General features: G+C 37.3%; 1 protein-coding gene across 18 annotated transcripts in view; it reads left to right on the forward strand.

The window, feature by feature from the left end:
• The window catches only part of HUWE1 (HECT, UBA and WWE domain containing E3 ubiquitin protein ligase 1), a 174,833-nt gene that overhangs the window by 60,761 nt on the left and 91,900 nt on the right, over window positions 1-22,172 (forward strand). For all 18 annotated transcript variants that reach the window (XM_072816177.1, XM_072816172.1, XM_072816175.1 and 15 more), the window contains 6 exons: window positions 14,084-14,146; window positions 18,613-18,690; window positions 19,727-19,774; window positions 19,857-19,925; window positions 20,539-20,638; window positions 21,921-22,021. In XM_072816177.1, the coding sequence (XP_072672278.1) occupies window positions 14,084-14,146; window positions 18,613-18,690; window positions 19,727-19,774; window positions 19,857-19,925; window positions 20,539-20,638; window positions 21,921-22,021 (459 nt within the window). The remainder of the gene's footprint in view (window positions 1-14,083; window positions 14,147-18,612; window positions 18,691-19,726; window positions 19,775-19,856; window positions 19,926-20,538; window positions 20,639-21,920; window positions 22,022-22,172) is intronic.

Here is a 22,172-nt window from a genome sequence, read left to right on the forward strand (position 1 = left end):
GATATTGCTGCTATAAACATTGAGGTGCATATACCCCTTTGAACCACTGTGTTTGTATCCTTTGGATAAATACCTAGTAGTGCAATTGCTGGGTCTTAGGGTAGCTCTTTTTTTTTTTGGTAGCTCTATTTTTTAACTTCTTGAGGAAACTCCATACTGTTTGCCAGAGTGGCTGCACTCCGGAAAATTTGCATTCCACCAACAGTGTAAGAGGGTTCCCCTTTCTCTGCATCCTCACCAACATTTGTTGTTTTCTGAGTTGTTCATTTGAGTCATTCTGATGTGAGGTGATATCTCATTGTGATTTTGACTTGTATTTCCCTGATGCCGAGTGATGTAGAGCATTTATTTGTGTGTCTGTTAGCCATTTGTATGTCTTCTTTGGAGAAATGTCTGTTCATGTCTCCTGTCCATTTCTTGACTGGATTTTTTGGTTATTGGGTTTGATAAGTCCTATTTTTTTTTAAGATTTTATTTATGAGAGAGAGCATAAGGAGAGGGAGGAGGGATAGTTGGAGAAGGAGAAGAGAAGCAGGCTCTCCACTAAGGGAGCCCGGTGCAGGGCTTGATTCCAGGACCCTGGGAAGTTCTTTATAGATTTTGGATACGAGCCCTTTATCTAATATGTCATTTGTGAATATCTTCTCCTGTCCTTTAGGTTGCCTTTTAGTTTTGTTGACTGTTTCCTTTGCTGTGCAAAAGCTTTTTATCCTGATGAAATCCCAGTAGTTCATTTTTGCTTTTATTTCCCTTGCCTTTGGAGATGTGTCTAACAAGAAGTTGCTGCAGCTGAAGTCAGGTTGCTGCCTGTGTTCTCCTCTAGGATTTTGATGGATTCCTGTCTCAGAGTAAGATCTTTCATCCATTTTAAGCCAGTTGGTTTTGTTGAAGGTCTAGTATACTGGTTCTCAAACTTGAACGTGTATCAGACTAATTTTATTAAACCATAGATTGGTCTCTCTTCTCTGTTCACATCCCATTATCTCCTTCCCCCTCCAGTTTCTGATTCAGTAGGCCTAGGACAGGGCCTGATAATGTGCATTGTTAACAAATTTCTAGGTGATACTAAGGCTACTGGTCCAGGGAACACAATTTGAAAACCACTGGTCTAGTTTATTCCTTCTGTGTAAAGTTACAAACTCTTACTGAATTCTTAACAGTTCCATCTCAAAGTCAAGCTTTTTTCGTGATGTCTGAATACTTAAATTCTTTAGAAAATCCCATCTAGTGAGGTGGTGTCAAATATGTCTCTATGGCATGGTTGATAAAATAGTTACTTTATTGAGTGTCAGTAGATAATGATTGCTTAGAATCATGGTAACACTACAGGGTAGGTGAAGATAATGAGATTCAGAAGTTATATTATTTTTGGGAAAAGCCTATGAGCTTTTAGCCTCTGATGAAGTTATTATTTGCTGTTACTGTCTTAGGTGTTTAGGGTTACCATATATATAGCCTGGCTTTTATTCCAAGCCTGGATGTGTCAGTCTGAGACCTGGCTCTTGAATCCACACCCAACCCTTCCAGTTAGTACCATTCAAGAAGTACATGACCAACCCTATGCTGGATGTAGTACAAAACCTGTTATTTTCCTTATAAGCTCACATAGTTGAGAAAGCAGATATTTGTGCATAATAAAAAGGACAAAGAACTAGTTATTGTGAGTAGTACTACTAAATACCATAGAATCTCAAACATTCCATAGATTTATTTTGTTGGCTGCAAAAGAAACTTTTCCTTACAATAAAAATATGTGCTCTGTATTTTAACAAATTGAGAAGTGTACAAAAGATAATTTATCATAATCATGTATCCTTAGCATTTTGGTAGATTTTCTTAGTCTTCTATGCATATTTCTTTACATAGCTGAGTACATGGTATATATAATTTTATAACTTTAATATCCTAGCATCAGTGTTTATCCCATATTTGTATAATTTTGTGAGAAATGTTTCTTTGTGTTTAATATAATGGTAATATAAATGTCACAGACTTTCATGAATCAGGTTTGGCTTGGCACATGGTTTTTTAAGGATTCCAGCTTAGCATAACTTTCTGATCGTTGGTGCTTGATTTTTATTAGGTTATAAAAGATAGGAAAGATTTTGTGGTGACACAGATAACAGAAGTATGGTAAAACAATTAGTTGTGACAACAGAAGAAACAAAAGGAGAACAATTGCGAAGTTGTATAGCCTTCCAAGCTTATTCTGCCTTGTAGATTCAGATCCTTGGTTTGACCTCAGTCTCATACTTGGTCTCTTCTATGTGGCATCAAATGTTTGTTATCTTTTATCCTCACAGTTATCAGCGAATTCCATGTTTCTTCCCTGCAAGCCCTGGGAATAGCCAAGAAAATAGAAAATGTAATGAGGGAAGTACTTTTCTTACTGGGTATTTACTTTTTAAATAAAGCTGTAGGAGTTAAAGTAGCATGGTAGTAACAGTGGAATTCAGTTGAACATTTCTACAAACAGATCCAATACTTAGGAGTTGAATTTATAGTAAAGATGACATTTTGCATTAGCAGAAAAGAAATTATTCAATAAATAATAATATAGCAGCTGGCAAACTGTGAGGCATTTAAAGTAGATTCTACTTCATCAAAGTAAAATTAAGATGTATTAAAAAGTTGAGTGTTGAAAACATGAAGCTAAAAGCATTCAAAGAAAGTATAACTATATGTTCTTCTGTTGTTTGGGGTGGACAGTCATTTTTGGGAATGAAACTAATACCATAGAGAAGAAATTGATATTAAAATACAGTTTTATGTCTTCTGTAAATGAATATTTTGAATGCTGTAAAGTTATGCCATCATATGTGTATCTCCATTTACAGAACATTTCTCATTGTTTGGGTTATTTTTCAGTATTTTTCTATCATGAATAATGCCACAGTGAATCTCTTAAATGCGTCAATATTTGGTAACATGTGCTTTTATTAAGTTCTTAATGAATGTTTGTTTTGGCCTTGTAATTTACACATTCTTGTCTCATTTAATTATCAGAAAGATGCTATAAGTATCATTTTCTCAATTTTAGGCCTAAGCTTGATTTTGAGATAAAGATAAAAAAAATTGACTACTCTGTTCTGGCTATCAAAGATGAACATAATAGCCAGCTGCCTTAAATTTTTCCCTTTTTACTGGTTCTCTCCTTATTTATATGTACATTTGAAAAAGAGCAAGAGAAAGCAAGAAAGTACACTTTTTTTTGGTCAGTCTAGCTAAAGGCATGTCTATTTGTTAATTTTTTTCAAAGAACCTAGTTGGTTTACTTCATTGTATCTCTTTCTGTTTTCTGTTTCATTTATCTCTGCTCTACTTTTTACTGTTTCCTTCTTTCTGTTTGCTTTGGGTCTAGTTTGCTCTTTTTTTTCCTGGTTCCTTAAGTTAGAAAGTTAGGTTACTGATTTAAGATCTTTATTTTTTTAATGTAGGCAATTACAGCTGTGAATTTACCTATAAGCACTGCTTTCAGCGTATCCTACAAGTTTTAGTATGTCATATTTTGATTCTCATTCATCTTAGGGGGAATTCTCTAATTTCCCTTGTGATTTTTTTTCTTTTACCCATTGGTTGTTAAGAGTGTGTGTGGTTTAATTTTTACATATTTATAAATTTTTCACATTTCCTTCTGTTTTATATTTCTATTTTCTTTCCATTGTCTTGGAGAATATAATTTTATAGGATTTTATTCTTTTAAGATTTCTTGAAGTTTGTTTTGTGGCCTAATATATATATTCTGGGAGAATGTTTTATGTGTACTTTAGAAGAATGTGTATTCTGCTGCTGGGTGAATTATATATACTTGTTATGTCTAGTTGATTTAATGTTCAAGTCTTCTAGTTCCTTGTTTATCTTTTGTCTAGTTACAGGTATTTGCCCTGTGGATTAGACTAACACTTGATTATTAAAGAGTTAGTTTGAATTAATACTAACTTTTTATAGTACACAAAAACTTTGCTCCTGTATAGCTGTTGCCCCCATTTTGTGTCATTGCCACAAACGACATCTTTATGCATTGTGTGCCCATCAGCATAGATGTATAATTATTATTTTATATAGGTGTCTTTTAAAACACGCAGAAAATGAGGGCTTACAAAACTAAAAGTATATTAATACTGACTTTTATAATTTACCTATGTAGCTAACCTTAATTGGTGTTTTTCATTTCTTTTATGTGGGGTCAAGTTACTGTCTGGTGCCCTTTCATTTCAACCTGAAGGACTCCAGCTAGGATTTCTTGAATCATGTACCAGTAACAAGCTCCCTTGCTTTTATCTGGGAATGCCTTAATTTCTCCTACATTTTTGAAGGATAATTGTGTCAGATACAGATTTCTTGATTGGCAGTTCTTTGAATATGTCTGTTCTAGCACTTTGTCTTCCAACTGTACTCTGAACTCCATGGTTACTGATTTTATTGAGGATCGCTTGTACATGACAAGTTCTTTTTCTCTTGCTGCCTCAAGATTCTCTTGAATTGGATTTGTAGATCATGTCTTTGATCAAATTTGAAGCATGATTTTGACAGTTATTTCTATGAGTAATTTGTGTGCTTCCCTTCCTCCTCTCCTTCTGAGAGTCATTATGCATATGTTGGTACACTTAATGATGTCCCACATACTTCTTAGACTTACTCTTAATTTTCCTTCTTTCTGCTCTTTCAACTGGGTAATCTCAATTGACCTAGCTTCAGATTTATTGATTTTTTCACCTTGCGATACTGATTTGTGAATATATGTGTCTCAGAATTTTTATGAACGTAATACATGTTTAGTTTTGAAAATTAAGAAAATACATAAAATTGTAAAGAAAATGGCAATTGTCAGTCACCATCATGTAGATAAAAATAACGGATAGCATTGTGTTTCATATGCTGTTTTTCCTTCCACATAACCCATGGTGGGTATTTTCCCACACCACTAAATATTCTTAGAAAAACTAATTTTAAAAATAGAACTAGCATATGATCCAGTAATCACATTACTGAGTATATACCCAAAGAATGCAAAAACACTTATTCAAAAGGATATATACACCCTTATATTCATTGCATTATTTACAGTAGCCATTTTATGGAAACAGCATGTGTCCATTGATAGATGAATGGATAAAGATGTCCTATATATACACAACAGAATAATATTCAGCTATAAAAAGAATGAAATCATCTTATTTGCAACAACATGGATGGTGCTAGAGAGTATAATGCTAAGTGAAAGAAGTCAGCCCGAGAAAGACAAATATCATATGATTTTTTATTTCATTTCAAAATCATTTCCCTATGATTTCACTCATAGGGAATTTAAGAAACAAATAAGCAAAAAAAGAGACAAACCAAAAACCAAACAGATGGTTGCCTGAGGGGAGGTGGGAGAGGTAGGTGAGGTGGGTGAAATAGGTGAAATGGATTAAGAGTACTCTCCTTGATGAGAACAGAATAATATATGAAATTTTTGAATCACTGTATTATATACCTGAAAGTAATTTAACACTATGCTAACTATACTAGAATTAAAATAAAAATGAATAGGGGCATCTGGGTGGCTCAGTGGTTGAGTGTCTGCCTTTGGCTCAGGTCGTGGTCCCGGGGTCCTGGGCTTGAGTCCTGCATCGGGCTCCCCACAGGCAGCCTGCTTCTCCCTCTGCCTATTTCTCTGCCTCTCTCTCTCTGTCTCTCATGAATGAATAAATTAAATCTTTAAAAAATGAATGAATAAATAAAATGTGTTAAAGATTTTAAAATAATAAAGTTGAATTCATTTCAGTACATTTTGAGGAAAAAACAAAATTAATTTTTAAAGACTAGGCAGTAGTCTTGGCTTCTAAACTGCCTCCTGGTCCTCCTGAGTTTCCACAACTGCCCTTCCATGTCTTGGCTGGTACCTCCTCCTGTGCTCAAGCTCTGAGTATTAGAGTGGCTCAGAGCCCCACCCTGGGCTTTCTCATATAATTACTGCCTCAAAATCTCTACTTTGTATCTAATAGATACCTCAGTTGTAATGTGTACAATATCAAACTTCTGATCTCTCATCCCATTTGCTTCCCCCAAGTTCAGTCTGTTCTGTGTACCTGGCCCTCTTCCTTTCCTGGACGGTGCTAGCTACACTCTTCCTGCAGGATCTCTACACAGCTGTGTTCCCAGTTGTCTCTATGGCTTGCTCCCTCATCTTTTTTTTTTTTTTAATTTATGATAGAGAGACAGAGACACAGGCAGAGGAGAGGGAGAAGCAGGCTCCATGCCCGGAGCCCGTTGTGGGACTCGATCCCGGGACTCCAGGATCGCGCCCTGGGCCAAAGGCAGGCGCGAAACCGCTGAGCCACCCAGGGATCCCCTTGCTCCCTCATCTTTAAGTCTTAAGTCTGCAGGGTCTTCCCTAACATCCTGATTTATTTTTTTTTAAGATTTTATTTATTTATTCATGACAGAGAGAGAGAGAGAGAGGCAGAGACACAGGCAGAGGGAGAAGCAGGCTCCATGCCGGGAGCTCGACGCGGGACTCGATCCCGGGACTCCAGGATCACGCCCTGGGCCAAAGGCAGGCGCTAAACCGCTGAGCCACCCAGGGATCCCCCCTAACATCCTGATTTAAAATTGGAACCCTCTATGTACTCCGTATCACCCTTTTTGCCTTTTTTTAAAATAGTACATAGTACCATCTGATATTCTGTATATTTAATTAGGTTTGTTGATTCAATCTTCCTGCTTACATCTGCTGTTGAAACACTTAAGTGAATATTTTCATTTCTGTTATTATGCTTTTCAGTGCTATAATTTGTATTTGCTTCCTTTTTTATAATCTTGTGGATATTTATTTGATGAAATACTCTCATGATTTCCTTTAGCCCTTAGAAGCATATCTAAAATCATTTATTTAAAGTCTTTGCCTATTAAATCCAGTATCTGGACTTAGGGATAGTTTCTATTTTTTCCAGCTTTATTGAGGTATAATTGATATATATAACATGTAAGTTTAAGGTGTACAACATGTTGATTTGATACACATATATTAGAGTGATTTCCACACTAGAATTAATGAACACCTCTTCACCTCACAGTTATCATCCGTTTTTTGTGGTGAGAAGATTTAATATTTACTCTCAGCAATGGCAAGTATATAATACAATATTGTTAACTGTAGTCACCATGCTGTACGTTAGCTCTCTGGATCTTATTTATCATATAACTAGAAGTTTGTACCCTTTGACCAGCATCTTCCTATTTACCCCAAGCCCTTGCCCCTGGAAACCACCATTCTGTTTCTATGAGTTCAGCTTTTTAAAAATCCACATATAAGTGATAGGATACAGTAATTGTCTTTCTCTATCTGATCTGACTTATTACAATTACTGGAGTACCCTCAGGGTCCATCAATGTTGTCACAGAAGGCTGGAATTCTTTCTCATGGTTGAATAATACTCCAGTGTGTGTGTACGTGTGTGTGTGTGTGTGAGAGAGAGAGAGGGAGACATCTTTATCCATTCATCCATAGATGAACACTTAGTTTGTCACCCAACGTAGGTTATTGTGAATAATGTTGCAGTTAATAGGAGGGGGAAGATCTCTCTTTGATGTCCTTGTATTATTTCTTTTGGATATATACCCAGAATTGGGATTGCTGGATCATATACTATTTTTAATTTTCTGAGGATAGCATTTTCCATAGTAGCTCTACCAATTTACATCCCCACCAACAGTGCACAGGGGTCTGGTCTCCAGATCTTCGCCAATACTTGTTATCTCTTTTTGATAATAGCCTAGATTCTAACCGGTATGAGGCAATATCTTTCTGTGGATATGATTTGCATTTCCCTGATGATTAGTGATAACTGAATGCCATTTCATATACCTCTTGGCTATTTCTACGTCTTCTTTGGGAAAATGTCTACTTAATTCCTCTGGGGTTTTCTTGTTTTTATTTTTTTAAGCTTTTTTATTCATGAGAGACACAGGGAGGCAGAGATATAGGCAGAGAGAAGCAGGCTCCTTGCAGGGAGCCCAAAGCAGGACTCGATCCTAGGACTCTGGGATCATGAACTGAGCCAAAGGCAGTTGTTCAACCCCTGAGTCACCCAGGTGCCCCTCCACTGCCCTTTTTTAAATCCTATTTTGTGTGTATTACTGAGGTGTATGAATTCCTTTTTTTTTTTTTTAAGATTTTCTTTCTTCATGAGAGACACAGAGAAAGAGGCAGAGACATAGGCAGAGGGAGCCCGATGTGGGACTTGATCCCAGAACCCTAGGACCACACCCTGAGCCGAAGGGAGACACTCAACTGCTAAGCCACCCAGGCGTCCCTGTATGAATTCTTGAGTGTTCCTTCTCACTTATTTTTGCCCTTGTTGCTTATATTTTTGGTATCCAAAAAAAGTAATTAGCAAGATCAGTGTCAAGGAACTTTTACTCTGTTTTCTTTTAATAATTTTACTGTTTCAGGTCTCATGTTGAAGTCTTTAATCCATTTCAAGTTCAGTTTTTGGATGGTATAAGAAAGGAGTCCGATTCATTTTGTTATCCAGTTTTCCCAGTACCATTTATCAGAGTGTGTGCTTTCCCCGTTGATTATTTTTGTCTCCCTTTCAAATATTAGTTGACTATATATGTGAGGGTTTATTTCTGGGCTTTTGGTTCTGTTCTGTTGGTGTACTTATCTGTGTTTATGTCAATACTATTCTTACTGCTTTACCCTTATAATAATGTTTGAAATCAGGAAGTGTGATACCTTTAGCTTTGTTGTTCCTTCTCAGGATTGCTTTAGCTATTCAGGGTCTTTTGTGGTTCCACATAAATTTGAGGATTTTTTTTTCTATTTCTCTGAAAAATGTCATTAGAATTTTAATAGCAATTACATGAAGCTGTAAATGGACTTGGATTGTATGGACATTTTAACAATGTTCTTGGGATTGTATGGACATTTTAACAATGTTCTTGTAATTCTTGAACACAGGATATCTTTCCATTTGTGTCTTTATATTCTTTCATCAGTGTTTTATAGTTTTCATTGTATAGCTCTTTCACTTTGGTTAAATTTACTAAGTATTTTACTGTTTCTAGTGCAACTGTAAATGGGATTGTTTTCTTTTTAGAACTTGTGGTTTTTTTTTTTTTTTTTTAGAGAGAGAGAGCGAGCAGGAGGGTAGAAGCAAAGGGAGAGGGAGAAAGGGAATCCCGAGCAGGCTACATGCCCAGCGAAAGCCTGCTGTGGGGCTCAATCTCACAACCCTGAGCTGAAATCAAGAGTTCAGTGTTTAGCCAACTGAGCCACTCAAGCTCCCTGGGATTGTTTTCTTAATTTCTTTTTCATATAGTTCATTGTTAATATATAGAAATATGACTGATTTTCTGTATGTTGATTTTATATCCTGCAACTTAACAGAATTTATTAGTCCTAACAGTTTTTTGGCAGCGTTTTTAGGCTTTTAATACATAAAATCATATCATTTATAAATGGCGACAGTTTTACTTCTTGCTTTTTGAAACGGATGCCTTTTATTTCTTCGGATTCTATTTATTTCTTGCCTAATTGCTCTGGCTAGGACTTCCAGTACTATATTGAATAGGAGTGTTAAGAATGGGCATCCTTGTCTTGTTCAGGATCTTAGAGGGAGAGCTTTCATCCTTTCACCATTTGAGTATATTACCTATGGGCTTGTCACGTATGGCCTTTATTAAAACATTGAGCTTCTATACCTCATTTTTTAGTTTTTATCATGAAAGGCTATTGAGTTTCTGTCAAACTTTTTTTCTGCATCTGTTGACATCATACGGTTTTTGTCTTTTATTAATGTGGTGTATCATATTTATTGGCTTGTATATGTTAAACCATTGTTGCATCCCAAGGATTAATCCTACTTTGATAATTGTATATGATCATTTTAATGTGCTGTTAATTTGGTTTGAGAAGGATTGGCATTAATTCTTTAAACTTTTGGTGAATGTACCAGGAATACCATCTGGTCCTAGGCTTTCCTGTATTGGGTGTGTTTTGACTACTGATTTAATCTTCTTATTCATTATTGGTCTGTTCATAAGTCCCTTTTTTAAGTTTTTTGTTTTAATTCCAGTTTAGTTAACATACAGTGTTGCATTAGTTTTACGTACTGCTGAATCTGTATAGTGATTCAGCAATTCTTTACATTACTCAGTGCAATCCCCACTACCTATTTCACTCATTTCCCCATCCACCTCCCCGCTGGTAACCATCAGTTTTGTTCTCTATAGTGAAGAAAGAATCTGTTTCTTGTTTTATCTCCCTCCTTTTTCCCCCCTTTGCTTGTTTTGTTTCTTAAATTCCATATATAAGTGAAATCATAAGTAGTCTCTTAATCCTTTCTGTGATATCATTTGTAATGTCTCCTCATTTCTGATTTAAGTCTTCACTCTTATTTTCTCAGTCTAGCTAAAATTTCATCTCTTTCATTTATATTTTCCAAAAAACTCTGCTCTTGTTTTTATTGACCTTTTCTGTTTTGGGGGGCGGTCATCCATTTCATTTATTCTGCTGCGATCATTGTTATTTCCTTCATTCTACTAACTTTGGGGTTAGTTTGTTCTTTTTCTAGTTCCTTGAGTTAACAAAGTTAGGTTGTATATTTGAGATTTTTCTGTTTCTTACTGTAGTAATTTATCCCTATAATCTTTCCTTTTAGAACTGCTTTTGGTGCATCCCCTAAATTTTGATATGTTGTGTTTCCATTGTCTTTTGTCCCTATTTATTTATTTGTAAAAGATTTTATTAATTTATTCATGAGAGATGCAGAGAGAGAAGCAAGCTCCCTGCAGGAATCCTGATGTGGGACTCCATCCCAGGACCCCGGGATCAGGACCTGAGCCAAAGGCAGACACTCAACCACTGAGCCACCCAGGTGCCCCCTGCCCATATTTTTAAATTTCCCTTTTGATTTCTTTTTTTTTTTTTTTGATCCATTGGTTCTTCAGGAGTGTATTGTTTAGTTTCCATATATTGTGAATTTTCCGGTTTTTCTCCTATTACTGATTTCTGGTTTTATACCACTGTGGTTAGGAAGGTTACTTGTTACAATTTCAGTCTCTTAAATTTGTTAAGACTTGTTTTGTAACTTATCATCCTATAATCTATCTGGGAAAAAGTTCTATGTGCATTTGAGAAGACTGTGTATTCTACTTCTATTCAGTACAATGTTCTGTATATTCCTGGTAGGTCCATTGATGTAAGAAAGTATAGTGCAGTAATTCAAAGGGATACACATACACCCTGATATTTATAGCATCATTATCTACGGTAGCCAAACTGTGGAAAGAGTCCAAGTGTCCATCAACTAATAATGTCCATCAACTAATAATGATATATATGTATATCAATCACACACTCACTGGGATAGTATTCAGCCATAAAAAATAATGAGAATCTTGCCATTTGCAACAATATGAATGGAACTAGAGAGTATTACGCTAAGCAAAATAAGTCAGTCAGAGAAAGACAAATACCGAATGATTTCACTCGTGTGGAATTTTTTTTTTTTAATTTTTATTTATTTATGATAGTCACAGAGAGAGAGAGAGAGAGAGAGAGGCAGAGACACAGGCAGAGGGAGAAGCAGGCTCCATGCACCGGGAGCCCGACGTGGGATTCGATCCTGGGTCTCCAGGATCACGCCCTGGGCCAAAGGCAGGCGCTAAACCGCTGCGCCACCCAGGGATCCCACTCGTGTGGAATTTAAGAAATAAAACAAGCAAAGGGATAAAATAGAGAGGCAAACCAAGAAACAGACTCTTATCTATACAAACTGATGGTTGCCAGAGAGGAGGTGGGGTTGGTAGGGGGATAGGGATTAAGGAATATACTTGTGATGGGCATTGGGTGTTGTATGGAAGTGCTGAATCATTATATTGTACACTTTAATATAAAAGTAATATAATACATCTACATTTAGAGTAATTATTGATAGACAAGGACTTGGTAATATCATGTTACTGTTTAATGGCTATTTTGTATTTTCCTTATCCTTTCTTCCTCTCTTGCTGCCTTCCTTTGTGAATTGATGGTTTTCTATAGTAGTATGCTTTGATTCCTTTCTGTTTATCTTTTTTGTATCTAGGTTTTTGCTTTGTAGTTACCATGAGCCTCACATAAAACATCCTATAAAAAAAAACATCCTATAGATATAAGTTTTTAAAGTTGGTAACAACTTTGGTCACATACAAATACTCTACCCTTTTACTCCCCCCAACCTCATTTTATGTTTTTAATGTTCAGTTTACTTCTTTTTAAATTGTATATTCATTAACAAATTATTTTAGTTCTTATTATTTTTAGTACTTTTGTCCTTTACCTTTATCATCCATGGATGTTTCTTTTAGACCATGTTTTCCTGGGGCTCCTCAGAGTGGCTGTAGCTGGTTCACAAGCCACTACACGGTTTATAGTTGTGACCCAAGATCTGTATTTCTGTTATCCAACAGGCAGGTGCATGAGACTCCTCTCCCATCCCTTGGCTTGTGGGGGTAGGTTCCCCAACTCCTGGCCATCATGCTGACATCACTGCTCATGCTCATGTTGCTGTAATTTATTATTTTTTTCCTTTGTGTGTTTCACGGTCTTGTTTCTTTGTATATATCACAGGGGTTTTTTGTTGTTGTAGAATAATGGACATTGTTAATATTATAATGTGGCAGCTCTGGAAATCAAATTCTCACCCTTCCCCAGGGTTTGTTTGTTTAGACTTTTCTGAACTGATTTCATACTTGTGATCATTAAAGTCTATTCTCTTTGCTTAGTGGTTAGCTAGCGATTTGCCATAAACTTCTGGAACAAAGAAATACTACTTCCCCCCCAGTCTTTGAAAGTAGGTTCTTTTTTTTTTTTTGAAGGTAGGTTCTGTATGTATATTAGCACCTTAAGTGGTAATACTCTTATCTTCACTACTCAACTAGGATGTTTACAACTCTGCCTTAGCCTTCACTTCTAACTTGCACAGAGCCTGATGATGAGCCAGGCATGTAGAACTTAGGGCCTTCTTGGGTCTTTTCTGAGAATGTGCTTAAGCCTTGGGCATATGTTTGGCCTTCTAGAGTCCCAGGAGTCTGTGGAAGTTATCCAAACCCTTAGTCTCCAAACCATCTCACTCCCCAGTCTTTTCCCCGAAACTTTTCAGTTTGTCTATTGTTTAACCCAATTGTATGCCTTGGCCTAGGAGGCAAGGACTAATGCATTTACTTTTTATGTTTTCAGCAAGTTCTCACCCCACCCTTGGTAGCATTCTGAATCAGGCAAAAATGTTTGGTATCAAACACTGTTGAAAATGCAAGCCTGTTTATTAAGCAAGAATATATGGTTGGAGGCTTGGATTTGGAGGCCAGTAATAGTGTACAATTTAGTCATTCTCCCCCATTGCCTTAGGGGCTAGTACTTGATGAGTTTTCATTTTTTAAATTTTTTTTAAGATTTTATTTATTTATTCATGAGAGACACACAGAGACACAGAGACACAGGCAGAGGGAGAAGCAGGCTCCATGCAGGGAGCCTGACATGGGACTCGATCCCGGGTCTCCAGGATCAAGCCCTGGGCTAAAGGCGGCGCTAAACCGCTGAGCCACCTGGGCTGCCCTTTGATGAGTTTTTAGACTTCATGGTGGCAGAGTATAGTAGGAAGGAATAAGCAACATAGAGTCTTCTGCTTTGCTACTTGGTTCATGTCAAAAAGGAACTGTGGAGCATGTAGTTCCTTACTGTAGTGAGGAAGGTGAACAGTCCGAGTATGGAAAGCATAATAAAGTACTGAAGGCCTGATGAGATAAGACTGACCTGACCTGTCAGCAAGTATGACTGCAAGCATATGCAGTGCAATTGTTTAGCTATTTATGCTCTTTCCAGTAGCACCCTCACAGAACAGTGAAATTGATCACATTGTAGAAATCTTACCTTTAGGCAGACCTTGCCTTGAGTCTTATTAAGTACTTGCTTCTATTTGCTCCCTCTCTTTGTTGGACTTTCACATTGGTTGTCTTCTCAACACTGTATTCCAAACAGCCACATACTGTTATTTTATACACAAGGCTATTGTAAGCACTATTTTAACACTGTCTTTTTCCTTTTTTTAAGAGCTGGGGTGGAAAGGAAAATGGCTTTGGACTTGCAGAATGTTGCAGAGACTTGCATATGATGGTAAGTAACTCTCGGATATGGGTGTCTTTTGGCAGAGCTATGTGTAGTCTCTTTTTGAGCCTTACTTTACAATGAATATATGGTATATTAAGTTGCCACTTCAAATCAGGACCTTTGAGGAACCTGAGATCAACTAAGACCTAGCACATCTTGTCTAGAAATGCTTGGGCCCTCAATCTGCTGACACTAAGAAGAATCTCAAAAACAGTGTATGTTCATTCCCCAGCTCTTGACTAGGAAGCTGTATTTGGTGAATCCGTTTGAAAGTGTTGAAGTATCCCAGAAAGTGTATTTGTTTGTATTCTCTCACTGGAACCATTGGAACTCTGGGCAGTATGATGTGATTTTTAAGAATGGATGCTTGGGGAACAGTACGTGAGAGTCATTGAGAACTTAAAATGTTTTGTGTGTTTTCCATGTTTACCTCTCATGCCCTGTCTTGTTCATACCTTTCATCCATGCTTAGTTTACAAGGTTAGGCCATCCTCCCTTCCGCTTTGATATGTTGTTTTGGAACCACAATGCACAATTGGATTTGTTAAAAACAATTCTGTGCCAAGAAGCAACTATATTTTCCAGCAGATATTGCTGTTTTTGTCAGTTTATTGTGTATAGGACAAATACCTGCGATGAAATTTAGTAAATTTATCTTAGCAAGCCTTTTTCCCCTGGGAGAATGGTTCTTTTTCTGGTCAAAGAAAATAACAAATTAGAACAAATTGCTTTCTCACCTTGGTTGGTATACTTTCTTAGTGTGTATTATATAAATTAATACTGGGTAATATGGGAGGTAAGTGTTTATTTAATAATCAAAGCTACATAAATCTTAAAGAGTATTCAGTTCATGTGAAAATGACTTTCATCTTAAAATTAAGTTGGTTAATAATTCTTAGCCTCCTTTTGTTTTTTTTAATAAATTTATTTTTATTGGTGTTCAATTTGTCAATATATAGAATAACACCCAGTGCTCATCCCGTCAAGTGCACCCCTCAGTGCCTGTCACCCAGTCACCCCCACCCCCCGCCCTCCTCCCCTTCCACCACCACTAGTTCGTTTCCAAGAGTTAGGAGTCCTTCATGTTCTGTCTCCCTTTCTGATATTTCCCACTTATTTTTTCTCCTTTCCCCTTTATTCGCTTTCACAATTTTTTATATTCCCCAAATGAATGAGACCATATAATGTTTTTCCTTCTCCGATTGATTTATTTCACTCAGCATAATACCCTCCAGTTCCATCCACGTTGAAGCAAATGGTGGGTATTTGTCGTTTCTAATGGCTGAGTAATATTCCATTGTATACATAGACCACAATTTCTTTATCCATTCATCTTTCGATGGACACCGAGGCTCCTTCCACAGTTTGGCTATTGTGGCCATTGCTGCTGTAAACATCGGGGTGCAGGTGTCCCGGAGTTTCACTGCATCTGTATCTTTGGGGTAAATCCCCAGGAGTGCAATTGCTGGGTCGTAGGGCAGGTCTATTTTTAACTCTTTGAGGAACCTCCACACAGTTTTCCAGAGTGCCTGCAGCAGTTCACATTCCCACCAACAGTGTAAGAGGGTTCCCTTTTCTCCGCATCCACTCCGACATTTGTTGTTTCCTGCCTTGCTAATTTTCCCCATTCTCACTGGTGTGAGGTGGTATCTCATTGTGGTTTTGATTTGTATTTCCCTGATGGCAAGTGATGCAGAGCATTTTCTCATGTGCTTGTTGGCCATGTCTATGTCTTCCTCTGTGAGATTTCTCTTCATGTCTTTTGCCCATTTCATGATTGGATTGTTTGTTTCTTTGGTGTTGAGTTTAATAAGTTCTTTATAGATCTTGGAAACTAGCCCTTTATCTGATACGTCATTTGCAAATATCAAATATCTCCTCCCATTCTGTGAGTTGTCTTTGAGTTTTGTTGACTGTATCCTTTGCTGTGCAAAAGCTTCTTATCTTGATGAAGTCCCAATAGTTCATTTTTGCTTTTGTTTCTTTTGCCTTCGTGGATGTATCTTGCAAGAAGTTACTGTGGCCGAGTTCAAAAAGGGTGTTGCCTGTGTTCTCCTCTAAGATTTTGATGGAATCTTGTCTCACATTTAGATCTTTCATCCATTTTGAGTTTATCTTTGTGTATGGTGCAGGAGAGGGGTCTAGTTTCATTCTTCTGCATGTGGATGTCCAATTTTCTCAGCACCATTTATTGAAGAGACTTTTTTCCAGTGGATAGTCTTTCCTCCTTTGTCGAATATTAGTTCACCATAAAGTTGAGGGTCCACTTCTGGATTCTCTATTCTGTTCCATTGACCTATGTGTCTGTTTTTGTGCCAGTACCGCACTGTCTTGATGACCGCAGCTTTGTAGTACAACCTGAAATCTGGCATTGTGATGCCCCCAGATATGGTTTTCTTCTTTAAAATTCCCCTGGCTATTCAGGGTCTTTTCTGATTCCACACAAATCTTAAAATAATTTGTTCCAACTCTCTTAAGAAAGTCCATGGTATTTAGACAGGGATTGCATTAAACGTGTAAATTGCCCTGGGTAACATTGACATTTTCACAATATTCTTCCAATCCATGAGCATGGAATATTTTGCCATCTCTTTGTGTCTTCCTCAATTTCTTTCAGAAGTGTTCTATAGTTTTGAGGGTATAGATCCTTTACATCTTTGGTGAGGTTTATTCCTAGGTATCTTATGCTTTTGGGTGCAATTGTAAATGGGATTGACTCCTTAATTTCTCTTTCCTCAGTCTCATTGTTAGTGTATAGAAATGCCACTGACTTCTGGGCATTGATTTTGTATCCTGCCACACTGCCAAATTGCTCTATGAGTTCTAGCAATCTTGGGGTGGAGTCTTTTGGGTTTTCTATGTAGAGTATCATGTCATCGGCGAAGAGGAAGAGTTTTGACTTCCTCTTTGCCAATTTGAATGCCTTTTATTTCTTTTTGTTGTCTGATTGCTGAGGCTAGGACTTCTAGTACTATGTTAGCCTCCTTTTGTATATCACGCTTGTTTACCCCTTGGGCAAAACAGTATGATAAACTCCACTAGTTTTGTATAGTATCTGTTTTGGGCCCAGCCTATGTTAAGAAATCACACATCCTTTTATTTACTGATATTTGGTAATCAGTGAGACTTTGGAAAATACGATGTGTACTTTATTTTTTTAAATATTTTATATATTTATTCATGAGAGACAGAGAGAGGCAGAGACATACATAGGTAGAGGGAGAGGCAGGCTCCCCACAGGGAGACAGATGCAGGACTTGATCCTAGGACCCCGGGATCACAACCTGAGCCAGAGGCAGATGCTCAACCACTGAGCCACCCAGGCACCCTATGGTGTGTACTTTAGAAGGAAGTAGTACGTGGGCATGTTTTTTTTTATTGAAATAATTATTGTATATAATAATTGTCCATTTTCAGAGGCAGCCACTGCTACTGGTTTCTTTTAAGGATTCATTTTATTTTTATTTATTTCTTTTTTTAAGATAGTTTATTGGGATCCCTGGGTGGCGCAGCGGTTTGGGGGATCCCTGGGTGGCGCAGCGGTTTGGCGCCTGCCTTTGGCCCAGGGCGTGATCCTGGAGACCTGGGATCGAATCCCACGTCAGGCTCCCGGTGCATGGAGCCTGCTTCTCCCTCTGCCTGTGTCTCTGCCTCTCTGTCTCTCTCTGTGTGACTATCATGAATAAATAAATAAAATCTTTAAAAAAAAAGATAGTTTATTTATTCACGAGAGACACAGAGGCAGAGGGAGAAGCAGCTCCCTGTGGAGCCTGATGCAGGACTCAGTCCCAGGATCATGACCTGAGCCAAAGGCAGATGCTCAACTGCTGAGTCCATAAGGATTCATTTTAATGGGCATGCTGTTGTGGTCTCAGTTTTGTTTTTGCTTTTCTAGAGTTAAAGAGGATTTGTTGTAAGGATTTGGTCCATATTGACCTGGTATTTACCTGTACAGAAAAGCATTTGATACCACAGAAAGTGGTGTAGAATGGTATAAAGAGATTATTTGAAGAATTAAGAAGATACACCACCGAAGCATAGTTTGAATAAAATATTTCAGAAGGCAGTGATATAAACTAAGTCTCCATAAGAATGTTCTTTTCCATTCCCAAGTTGGTACCTAGACCCTTGTATTTATCCTCCATCCTTTCTTGGATTCTTATTCATTATTGCTTGGCAGACTTACCTGTCTTTTTTCTCTTGAGAATAGCTACAGAATTGATCTCTTGGAAGAAAGGGCAGCAGATAACTTATAAGTAAGAAATATGAAGGCTTTTGGAGCTCTGGGCTGCATCCTCCTGATTCTGTGTTGTTAAAAGACATCTGAGCTCTACTAAGACGAGTGAAGGCACTATACCTGCTGACAGCAGTGCTCCTCCTGCTGCTATAATGAGTTGGACAAATGGTTAGGACTTTGAAGGAAGATTTGGGGAAAAGATGGTATCTGATTCTTTTATGTGCTTTATACACAGAAATACCCACCCAGTGCAACTACACTACACTTTGAATTCTATGCAGACCCTGGGGCCGAGGTCAAAATCGAGAAAAGGGTGAGTCTCATTCAGACTTGTTCTGATAGAGTCTGTGATGTACTATAACTGGAGTTTACTTCTAGGACTCCTCAGTTAAATGAGGGGGAATGGTTTCGAGCTGCATTGCTGCCCTACCCAGTTAAATATACATAGCAGCTTCTCAGGAGTAAACTATTCATTGTATGCTCAGTTCTGACGGGTTTGGATATTACTTATGTTGGAGTGCTAAGAGACAGGACTCCCGATGAGGCGTTGTCATGACTTACACATTTTTCTCAGTCTCAGTTGAGAATTCCAACATTTAGTGTAATTGGATAGTGCTAACTCAATTTTCTCTATTTAAGTCAGTTTGTTAGGGTTACAGACAGGGTTCTGCTTCAATTATCTAGTCCTTCATATTCTTTGAGGAGATACTAAAATTCAGTTTTGTTTTAAAAGTAGCTTAGTGAATAAGATCTTTTCTTCTACCTACAGCATAATAAATCTTTATAGATGAATGGTGCCTTGAAAACAGCTGCAGTGCATATCTAGAATGGAAACCATTTTCATGGATTTGGTCTTTGCTATGAAGGTTAAAAGGGGATAAGGAAAGAGGCAATAGATAAATATAGAGAACAAACTGGTGGCTGCTAGAGTGGAGGTGGGTAGAGGGATGGGGTGAAATAAATGAGATTAAGAGTACACTTACTTACCTGATGAGCACTGGGTGATGTGTGGAAGTGCTAAGTCATTATACTGTACACTTGAAACAAATATAACAGTGTATGTTAATTATACTTAAATAACTTTAAAAAGGGCTAAGGAATATTAAATGTGTCTATGTGCATTATATTTTGATATTATCTTCAAAGAAGCTTGTATATAAAATGGGTATTTCGGGGAACTCTAAAGTTACCTTTTTTTTTTTTTTTTTTTTTTTTTTTTTTTTTTAAGAGCACTCAGGCTTCAGCCTACAGTGACATCTTGGTTTTCAGACAGCTCCCTTGCAGTCTTATGGTAAGGGAAGCTAAGGTATTACAGTGACTTCTAACAACTCCTGTCTTTTTAATTTCAGACAACTAGTAACACACTACATTATATTCACATAGAGCAACTTGACAAGGTAAGAGGAATCTTTGACTATTGGCTCGTTTCCTAACATTCAGCTTACTTTTTGTTCCTAACCCATTTTTTTTCTAATGTAGATTTCAGAAAGCCCTTCTGAAATCATGGAATCTCTTACCAAAATGTACAGCATTCCTAAGGATAAGCAGGTATGATAGGTCCTAATATTTATCTAAAGTGTGTGGTGGCTATCCATGTAGATTGATATGTGCTCGGCTGGGAGACAGCATATCAAAAAGAAAGGAGTCAGATCATGAGTAAATTAGTTTTTGTGAGTCTTTGTTTCCTCAGCTTCTATAAGGCCAACACCTACTAACTTCCTACATAGATTCTTGTGAGAGTTTGAGGAAAACATAAGAACTGCCTTACTCACTGTGTGAATCTAGTAAATGTTAGTATCTTAACACTTACATACCAAAGAAGAAAATGTTTAGTTGTGTTTTTTTCTGTTCGTTGTTATGGTGATAAAATATTTTATTTGATTAGTAACAATCAGAACTCTTGCCAGATGTCTTCAGTTTGTTGCCTATCAGTATAGTGATACTTCTTGGCTTATGTTGGGATATTGGAATTTCCTGAGCCTGTGTTTTGCGGCTTATTTTGTCAGCTAGCCTCAGAGTACAACTGTTCTGTTTGACACCTTAACAAATAGCAATAGTAAACCATTTTACCAAATATCTCAATAATAGGTAAGATTTAGCCCTCAAAAAGTACATTCACTGTTTTCATTGGTTTCCTAATTTAGGTCTTATATTCCTACAGATGCTGTTATTTACGCACATACGGCTGGCCCATGGCTTTTCTAATCACAGGAAACGATTGCAAGCTGTTCAAGCCAGGCTGCATGCAATATCTATATTAGGTAAGATAATAACACTATAATTAACAGGCCCTGATTAGGTAATTTAGACATGATTTCCTTTGCATTTCATCTGTCTTTGTTGCCGTGAGGCTTTATTGTAGTTACCTAGGTGGCAAGTTAAATTGTAAAATTGCCTGTATTTCTAATGTTCACCATCTTCATCATTCTTGAGCTTCTTAATGTTGTATTAGAAAAAGATATAATACTTACAGACATAATCACTTGGGTTTAGTCTTGATTTTGGCCCTTTTTCTTTTAAATGAGTGTTCAGGTAGTTCTTTCCTGGCCCCTGTTCTTCCTCTTGCCATTTCATCTTCCTCTTCTGACCTGTCAGTGGTATAATTTTGAAGGTAGAAGGTATTCATTCAGAAGTCAATACTGTGCATTTTATTTTTGAGTGGTAGAATGGAAAGGACACTGGTTTTGGAGTCAGTCCTAGGCTCTCAGCCAGATTCTGCAGATGATTAGCTACATGTTTGTGCTTTTGGCCTATTTCTTCATTTAATATTGGGATACCACTCATCTTATAGACTGATACAAGGATTAAATGAAAACTTGTAAAGCACCTCACACAGGGTAGGCACATAGAAGGTATAAAATGGTAGCTGCTGTTAATATTACCAGCTTTAGTTATGTTATTACTTGTTTATCTCCTCTTTTAAACTATGATTTCCTTGAAGTAAAATTCATACTCTTCTTTTTGTACTCACACTTAGTATAACTTGTGGCATATTAGTGAGTGCATGTTTGTTAAACTAAATGAGTGTGTTCAAATCCATGTCTACTATTCTGTGTGGGATTCATTGCAAGTCAATTACACTCATTCTTAACTTTTACTCCACAGTGTCATACAAGTTTCTGACTTGGTCTGCAATAATCCAAAATTCTGTTCTTTTCAGCCTGTAATAAGTGTTTCCAGTGAAAAACAGAAGCACATGAAGAGGCTAAAATGGAAGTCTATATCTAAGACGTAATAAGTTATTGTATCAAGTAGTGATATTATAAAAATTTAATTCTTCACTTTCTCTTCATACTTCCATTTCCAAATATCCTTGGTCATGGCAATCAGTACTAATATAATAATAGGAGAATCTGTCCGTTTGGAAGGTATTTAGGGCTTACCACCATATTTGATTGGTCCTCTAGAATTCAGTGATTCTGCCCTCCAATGCTGGGTGGAAGGGAATCTTTTCCCAGAACCAGTAGGTGCTAAAAGGTTTGTCACCAGGCAGTGGCTTGACCACTGCCTTCTTGCCTAAAGTGTTTATTTCTCCTTTTGCAGTGTATTCCAATGCCTTGCAGGAGTCAGCAAACAGTATCTTGTATAATGGGTTGATAGAGGAGTTGGTAGATGTCCTTCAGATAACAGATAAGCAGCTTATGGTAAGTATTAATATTCACCTATGTATGTCAGGCTCATATATATTTATTTTTCTTTTGGTTTTTCCCAGGGGCTTAGCTCTTTTACTTCTTCCTCTTGGGATATTTAGCTGCAGAGTTAACAAGTGCTGGAGTTTCAGTGTTATTCTCAATA

This window comes from Canis lupus, chromosome X (genome assembly GCF_048164855.1).
Source record: "Canis lupus baileyi chromosome X, mCanLup2.hap1, whole genome shotgun sequence".
Taxonomy (NCBI): Eukaryota; Metazoa; Chordata; class Mammalia; order Carnivora; family Canidae; genus Canis; species Canis lupus.